At 28.3% G+C, this 9,418-nt stretch overlaps 1 protein-coding gene across 1 annotated transcript; it reads left to right on the top strand.

Annotated features, from left to right (window-relative positions):
• The first annotated feature begins 2,787 nt into the window (after positions 1-2,787).
• Positions 2,788-6,831, top strand: LOC111032327. Its single transcript, XM_022312603.1, has 7 exons — positions 2,788-2,970; positions 3,127-3,219; positions 3,289-3,427; positions 4,426-4,547; positions 4,735-4,848; positions 6,397-6,528; positions 6,611-6,831. Exons 1-7 carry the CDS (start codon positions 2,898-2,900, stop codon positions 6,805-6,807), a joined length of 870 nt encoding a protein of 289 aa, XP_022168295.1. The 5' UTR covers positions 2,788-2,897; the 3' UTR covers positions 6,808-6,831.
• The last annotated feature ends 2,587 nt before the right edge of the window (positions 6,832-9,418 follow it).

Below are 9,418 nucleotides of genomic sequence, written 5' to 3'. Positions count from 1 at the left end.
CCTACTTTAATTGTACTAAAAAGTAAATAAATGTATCTTCTAAATATTTTAATTATGATTGTATACTTATAACCTTCTGTCAAAAGCATTATAATAGCTCAAAATGAATATTGCTTTCGTCATTTAGTCGGAAAATAATATTAATTATTACAAAAATATTTAAAATGATATGACCAAGAAACGTGTCTTGTGTGGGCATTATTCACAATTGAATATATTTGAATCACAAATAACAAGTAATTAAAGCAGTTTTGAAGAAATTATGACTTAATTTTCAAATCTCTAATCTAGGAGACAATTATGAATATATTTTAGATTATTATTGAAGTGAATAATAACTTCTTTAGGCGTGCTAGTATACTAGCGTTAGTCGGTTAGGCCGTTACGACCAAAAAGTGTTTACTTAAAAAGGCTTATTCGCCTCCTATCAGACGATCGCATTTTGCTGACCGTTGCCGTGTTCATCCTGCCACAGTTTAAATATGCCGGGGCTGGCGAGAAACGTCACTGTTTGTTTACAACAATCTAAATTTAGGAATATATAAAAAACCAGACACCGGCCTGCAAGACCCGGTCGTCTGTATGGACCCCAACCCCAAGTCCCTAAGATTATCATCATGGTAGGTAATAAATATTAATCATTTTGTCTCATATGTGTATATAATTATAATAGTAAGCTACTTTCAATGGAAAATTGTGTTTATTTTTATATTACATACTTAAAATTTCACCTTAATAAACCTTTTTCTTCATACCCTCTGTAAAGAAATTTAATTTCATCCGCTCGTACCTATACTATCCTAGGTTGCAACGCTCTCAATTTTTTTTATTGTAAAAAAAATAGTATTGTACACATTATATTGAACGAACTAATAAATTATGGTAGGTAGATACTAGATATAATATAAGCTGAAGAAAAGGTAAATTTATTATGAATGGATTTTTTTTTAATCTTAATTGTATTAATAATAAATAATAATCTATAAACATTTATAATAATCTATAAACATTTATAATTTTCCCCTAGATTGAAAATTTGAGAATATAGAGATCGTTTCCTCAAAACTGATTTAATTACTAGTTATTTGTGATTCAGTTGTGAAAAATGCTCACACAAGACACATTTCTAAGCTTTCTAAAGTCATAGTCGACCTTAAATATTGTAATTATTTATATTATTTTCCGACTAATTGATAATAAATGATGTAAGCAATGTACATTTTTGATCTGTAATAATTGCTTTTGAAGTTTTAACAGAAGCTTATAATAATAATGAAAATATATTATAATTAAATACATTTATTAACACAATAAACATATTATGCCAATATAAATTTACCACACCCTAAATGGACTAAATCAGGGTAGATTTTCCTTCCACGCTTGTCTGTTGCTAAATATAGGATGTTAACAACCTAAACACGTATCCTGAAATGGCGCTAAAAAAAAATGCTTTCATAACTTAAAAATTGTACAAAATAATAATAAAAAAATCAGGTAATTTTAGGATGCCACTATGCAGTCTGCTGTAGGTACAGGTGTAAGTTACAAGTGGGTCACTGTAATATGGATGGTGTTACATTTGAATTCAATGATTTACAATCATTTTATACGAAAAACAATTCTGAGTGAAGGTCTGTCAGTATATAATATTACTTAATATATTGTATTATATTATTGTGACTAAAGTAATTTATTTTACTATTAGGCATTAGTACTATAATATGTTAAATTCATTTTTGCCAAAAAAAATGCATTTGAAAAGTCGTTGTGTGTATGCAATTTAATTATAGGTATAGGTACTCTAAAAGATTCAAGCACCCACAAATAATATTTTTGAATTACAACAAAATAACTTATGAAGAACCTTGAATTACATTTTCAAGTTTTTCGACTGAGCGAATTTTTCGATAGGGTATATGTTGCCTTGGGGCGCAAAATGTTCAAATACGGCCTTGGCAGGAGTACGGGATCTCAACGTTATTAATTATTACTGTCATAGTGTCATCATATTATTTTGCTCAGTTGGGTGCACGTGTTCGTGTTTTAGTATTATTTTTTCAATTTTTTGCTTGATTTTAGAGAAGTGATGAATAGGGTACTTACTACTTTTGATTTCAGATAAATAATTATTGAGATTGTGTTTATTTTATCAAAATTGTGTAAGCTTTCAAGTTTCAAATGATGTTTGTCAGCCGTGTAGATAAGAAGAACCTATTCCTAGTCGCTACGACATGGTTTTTTGAATGGCGTCGTTTCGGTCAAAGCGCTTTCACTCATTAGGTGGCATACCATATAATATTGTGGCGAAGCGTAGACATATAAACATATATTTATTTATATGGCTATGTGGCCAAGTGTCCACTTTGCCTGACAATAATACCATTTTTCTATTCACTGTATTTAATAAATTGTTTAAACCATTTTGATAAAAAAAGGTATAAAAAAACACACATTGTAAAATCAATACATTCATCACTGCTCAGAATCAAAAAATTTATAACTGCATGTTTATTAAGGTATTAGGTAGGTACCTAAACAGCTAATAGCATATCATACTATAGCTACTTCAAATGTCATCAATATATCATAATATACAACTATAGCTATATAGGTATTAGGTACTATGTGGGTAGGTACCTACTTGCAGTATTACCATACACACCCATTTATAATTGTATGCATAAATAATATGTTTGTAACTTACGACTTGACATTCATCGAGTACGTCATGGCCATTTGTATAAAACTGGTTTTGATTAGTATACCTACATAGTATGAAAACAACATTTGAACATTAGACCTTAGTGAGACCTATAAGACCTTACGTAGGTGATAGGTCCATCATACTGTTAGTTATAGTGTTCTGCAATACACTTCACAATATAACAATTAAAATGAATAAAACTAACTCACAGACAGTTTTTTTTAAACTTACTTTAATATTTTTATATTTGAACTATACAAATGGTAAGCAAAAATGGATTACATTTCATAAGATGTATTTTAATTATAAAATAGTGAATATTGCGTATTAATGTAGTAATTATGTTCATATAAATAGACAATATTATAACATAAAGTAGTTTTTTTAAATTCATAATTTATTACATATTTTTGTTTAAGGTTGTGACAGTAATAAAAAGCTGTACACTGAAATAGGATGTAAACCTATTTACAGCAATGACTCAAATTCTTGTCCAGTGGCATATGATTGTGGTAAATATTGGTGTTCAAAATCATGAAGTAAAATAAATATTATAATATTTAAATCTAACTTTTGTATAGAACAAGTGTTTGCTAGACCAACTAACAAGTGTTATCTTAATGGAAATGTTTACGAGCCAGTTGATAGTCTTTCTAAAACAGACTCAGCATTGAACCCATGCTTTGCTGCCTGCTTTTGCGATCAGAGGACATATGAAAAGTATGATTACATTTATATTATGTATTTAAGCACCTATTTAACTGTGTAGTATTTATTTAATTTAAAAAAGTTATAATTTTATCAGCCTTTTAAATACTTTCCTAAAAAACATTTTACATTTAAATGTTTCAAGTTTTTAACATAGGTAGTATAATTTAAATTTTAAATATTGTGTATGCCTACTAAATAGTAATAAGTAGCCAATAAGTATAACGTATACCTAATGGCTAACACCATTGGCTATAAATAATATTAAATAGTATTTAATATCAATACTAACAGTCATGTCAACTAGTAACTGCCATATAATATATAATATTATATTAAATACAAATTTAAAAAAATTGAGTGGTAGGGTTAAGAAGTATAGTTTACTCTATAGTCTGTTCTATTACCTACTACATTTACATTAACATTTTAAAAAAGTTTCTTTAAATAATATAGATACCTACCCAGTTAAAATTGTAATAACAGAATTCAATTGAATTAATAAACTTAAAAAATGCACTAAAATATAAAAATGTATAATACACATAAATCATCAAGTTGTGGTCAGAAAAAAACTATATTTTTAGCTAATTTAATTTGTTTAAAAAAATTTAACAATAATTAATACAGTTTTTGTAAATAACTAGGTTATGTGAACTGTGAGAAAAATATTGAAAAAAGTGATGAATTTACATAATAAAAAGACTTTAAAAATTCATAAATTAAAAAAAATAAGAAAAAAGGATTTAAAATTGAATTAATTGGTACTAAACTTAAACTCTGTGTTAAGAAAGCCATGTTCTGCAATAAGCTTAAAATAATAAAATCAATTTTATAGATGTTCTATAAAGTCACAGCCTTAGTAATAACCTAATAAGTAATAATAGATAAGTTTTTCATTTTCATCATCATATTACATTCATGATGAAAATATATTTAAATTTTAAAGGTTATTTTTTACTTTTTAAAAACTGATATGAATGTTAAAACTAATTAAAATGTGTTTACAGTAAGACTACAACTAAATTTACATGTGCCAAGGTTGAATGTCCATCATATTTCACAAGATTAAGAGATCCATGTTATTATCAATATGACAAAGATTCATGCTGTGAGGTTAAAAAATACTGTCGTAAGTTAAGATGACCAAATGCTTAAAACTGTCTTAGAGTAACAATAACTTAAGTATCATTGCTTGATACTTGATAGTCATACAATGCATTATTTTTGTAGTTTCTTAATACATTAAATAAACTATTTAAATATTATAATAATTTAAGTAAAATAGAATTAATAATTTTTAATAATTTGATTTTTAGCCGAAGAAAAGGCAATTGGTCATGAATGTGTACATGACAATCAGGTTTACAAAAATGGTCAACGATTTTATGTTGGTGATTATTTACAATGTGTATGCTCACCGGAATTTAATGGTAAAATACATTTTTTTTTTTATTAGATAAAATAGAATATTTACAATCTGTAATATTTATATACATACATTAAGTAAATTTGATAATAATAAAGGAACAACATGAATGGCTTGAGGAGGGAGGCCCAGCAGTGTGGATACCCTCTAGCTTGGGGGAGAATTTTATTTTTTTAATTAGTGCAGTTCGGGATTCAGGAGATCACGACACCAGTGTCTTTTTAGTCGACGTGGGGGGTTATTAGGCATGAAGTCACTGGCCAAGTTGGAAATCAATGGATTTGTGTGGTTAGCTGTTTTGGTGTTTAAATTGTTGTAGTAGTTTTTGGCTGTTTTAGAGACTGTTTCAATTTTAAGATCCTTATGTGGTGAGAGGTTTGAGATGTACCATGGTGCAGATGTTATTAGGTGATAGGAAATAGACTGGAAGGCTTGTATAGTCCGTACTTGGGAAAGCTTGGCACATCCCCAAATTTGGATGCTGTAGGCCTAGATAGGTTTTAGCGTTGATTTGTATATTAATAATTTGTTGTCAATAGAGAGTTTTCGACTTGAAGATCGGCCGTAAAAGGTGAAGTCTGGTGTTAAGAGTCTTTCTTTTAACTTTGAGGTGTGGGCCCCAAGTTAGAGTAGTTAGACGCTTGTCTAAAATTAGACCTGAGTATTTGGTTTGAGATGTGGTTTGGATTGGATTGTTTTGAAAATAGATTGTAGGAAGAACAGCTTTTCTTAAAGTAAAAGGAATGTGGAAGGAATGTGTTTTCGGAGCTGGGAATGTCAGCTGTGTAAATGTTGTAGAGGTCTGGTGATAAATCACTTCCTTGAGGTACTCCTGCTAAGATTTGGAATTGTGATGAGAGGGAGTCTCCTTGGCGGGCGAGAAATGAGTGGTTTTGTAGATATGATTTGGTCAACAAGGAGTCGGGAGGAAGATTTTTAGCTTAAAGAGTAGTCCGGTGTGCCAGACACGGTTGAACGCTTGTGATACGTGTAATAATGCTCCCGGGCAAAAGTTTTTGATCTCAAACGACGAGGCTATTTTGTTGACAATTCGATGGATCTGGTGGGTTGTGGAGTGGTTTTCTCTGAAATTGGGTTTTTGGTATAATTTTGTGAGACTTGAAAATGGGTCTAATTTGTTGAAGCCTCACTTTTTCAAATAATTTCCCTAATACTTGTAAAAGGCTAATTGGTCTGTAATTTGAGGGTTCATTTTTTTGGTTTGAAACATTGATACATATGATATAAATGTTTTGTATATTATAGTTGAATTTATATTTAAAAAATCAATTGATTTTAATTTGCAAATTTTTGAATTTAAAATTAAAAAGGTCAAGACATCAGAAGAATAATTATTGTATAATTTGGGTTCCTGCTTCTGCTATGTGAAGAGTTATTACCTCATATAAATGTATGTCCTATGAATGTAAAACCTCGGTTAATTTAAAGCACTGTCTGCTCCTCGATACAATTAAAATAAAATTTATAAATAATTGAATAGTATTATAGTAATGTAGGTAACTAATGGATTTACTGTATTAATTCCACTTAGGTACAGTTAGTGATAAGTCATGTAGAGAAGTTGGTTGTAGTTATGAGATTTTATACATGGAAAACATTTTAACACGAAGTGCTCCTGTTTATTTCGAAAAAGTAGACGGATGCCCTATTGAATGGTTCAATCGTAAGTTTGTCAATTGTTTCTATAATTCATAATTTATTTGAATTACAAAATACTATTTTTGTTATAAACTTGTACTTTTTAGCTGAATACAATGCTGCAACTGCTGATGAAATAACTTCTACCAGCAAGTCTAATGGCCACAAATGCAAATATGGGGATTTGAGTTTCTCAGTAGGTCAAAATATAACTATTGGCCAACAATCTGACTCTGATACATACAAAACAACATGTTCTTGTAATACCCCTCCTTTAGTTACTTGCATCAAAGTCAGAAAATAGAGCATTTAATAATAGGTAGAAATATTATAGTAGGTACTTAGGTAAATAACTATTTTAAAAGATCACTCAAATATATTAAATGTAATAAACTAAGTAAGGTATGCAAGTATATTATATAGTATCAGATATTGTGAACCATTTGTGTAGGTTTGTGTAGACGTGTCAGCGTGTTACGTATAATTATACAATTTAATAAAACTATTTTATTACAAATATTTGCCTTCTTCTTTTAGTTCACCCTTTGCTTCCAAATTCCCAACTATGTGGGGTCAGATAACCTCCCAAATATTCATAAGGCTTTCAGGCCCTGCCCCTTCCCCTACTAACTACAACTATTTCCGTGTCATTCTTTAATCTGTTTATCCACCTTTTCTTCCTCTCCATCTCTCCTTCTACTTTTATTTCCAAAGCCACAAGCCTCCAAGTCACCTCTCCTCATAACATGATCGAACTATCTCAATCTCAACATATGAGCATACCTATTGTCTACAATTGGTGTTATTTCTATTCTACCCTAGAGCAAAACAATTTTTTATTCAAACCCCAGTATAGTTAATCCACACATTCTCATCACAACCACAATCGCAACTCACCTTCTCAGGGGCGTATTTAGAAATATTTACGAGGAAAGGGGAGGCAACATTCTGATCCATACACAGCATAAATACACGATTGACGTTAACACGGTTTTATTAAATCTACCTTTAGTTAGGAACAAATATTTGTATATTAGTTAAAAATATAATATTATAATATGTGTGTGATTAGTAAAATTATAGGTATGTGATAAAATAATTGTATTGAATAAAACAAATTATTGGTAAGTAATTATATCACCTAAACTAGGAATAGGTATTTTTATTGTAATTTTTTATTTTTACTTTTTAGTTAGTTGATAACTTTTACAATCAGTGAAGTCATAAAGATACACAGCAAAGTTATATTGCACAAAATCAACATTATTAGGTATTTTCTTACTTAAACCATCTATAAATAATTTATAATGATTGGTTATTGTTTTGCTTGTTAGTTCTTAACTTAGTTTGTCAACATTCAATTTATTAAATAGTCTTGGGTGGGTTTTAAGTTTCCAAGAGCTTGTAATAAAAATTTGCTGTTTGATCATTTAGGTATGAGACAAATGGACACTTTGATTTTGAAATACACAAATGTATTAAGTTACATATTTAAGAATATATCAATGAACTTCAAAATTTAACCTAGCCAAAAAAAATCTAGTTACATCATTGTTCTTGACCCATTGCATAAGCAAGATAACTAAGAGTCGATTCTCGTGTGTGCTCAACAACTCAAATATCAGAAATTAAACTTTAAAGTTTAAATGTAATTTTCTTAAAAAAAACATAGAGAAAAATCAAAAGAAAATTATGGAGAAACAGTGATTTCTATGCAAAATCAATTTTTGACATAATCGAATTAGGTTTTTCTGGTGTTAGTCAAAACTGTGGATACATAAAATTTTTCTATAAATGATAAATTTTCAATTTTTGTTGATAAATAATTTTTAACTCTGTCAAAAAACTTGGAAATGTATTATAAGGTTCCTCATAAGTTATTTTTGAACAGCTGTAAATTAATAATTTTCTTATTTTGTTCAAATTCAAAAACCAATAACCAATAACTGTACATACTTAATTTTTTTACTAAATGTTAATTTTATTCTTTTCTATACATAACACTATTTTCAAAATATTTTAACCGTTTTTGACTTAAACATAGTCATTTTGATTTCTCAATTTCTTTCTTTATATTTTTTCTATTAAAATCGATATAGCTTCTTTTGATGCGTCAAAAAGTATGAACATTTAATAGAACTGTCGGTGGCACAATTTTATTTTTTAAATATTTTATGTTCAAATTTGGAGAAAATTCAATTTGCAAATTATTTTATAGTTAAAAATGTATAAAATGTTTAGTTGTATAGTTGATTGAAAATTTCAAACTAGGTTTCTCATGAGTATTACATACTGTAACCAAAAAATCTAAAAACACAGTTTTCTTTAATAGATATATTGAGTTCAAATTTAGATGAAATTAGATATCGAAACAAAGAATAACAATTTTAGTTATTTTGTTGTAATTTAAAAATACTATTCTTGGGTATTTGAAACTTTTAAAGTATATTTTATTTTATACACAAAATAACATTTTAAACCTACTGTACTTATTACTAACAGTCATATAAATAATAAATTACTTTAGTAGCCACAATATCATAAAATATACTTAATAAAAAGGCTGAGTGTAATTCACAGACAGTTTTCTCTCAGAATTGTTTTTTTGTATGCAAAGATTTTATATCATCAAATCAAATTTAACAACCATTCAAGTGACTTCTCTATCGTACTGCTCTCTTTTATATCCATAATACTCTAAATTATAAAATATGTTTAATTTTATGAGAATTGGGTAAGAGGAAAATATTTAGTAACTCCTATCTGTAAATTCCTGGATATGCCACTTAATTTATTACTTAACTAAAATATGAAATATTTTTAGTAATCATAGAAAAATCTTTATTTATACTTGACACAATTTCTACAAATACACTTTGTTTAGAGGTCAAATTTGAATAAAATAACAAATAAAG

The sequence above is a fragment of the Myzus persicae genome, unplaced genomic scaffold (assembly GCF_001856785.1).
Source record: "Myzus persicae strain clone G006 unplaced genomic scaffold, MPER_G0061.0, whole genome shotgun sequence".
In the NCBI taxonomy this organism is placed as follows: Eukaryota; Metazoa; Arthropoda; class Insecta; order Hemiptera; family Aphididae; genus Myzus; species Myzus persicae.
Note: the sequence above shows the minus strand (reverse complement) of the source record. Positions and strands in the feature narration are given on the sequence as shown.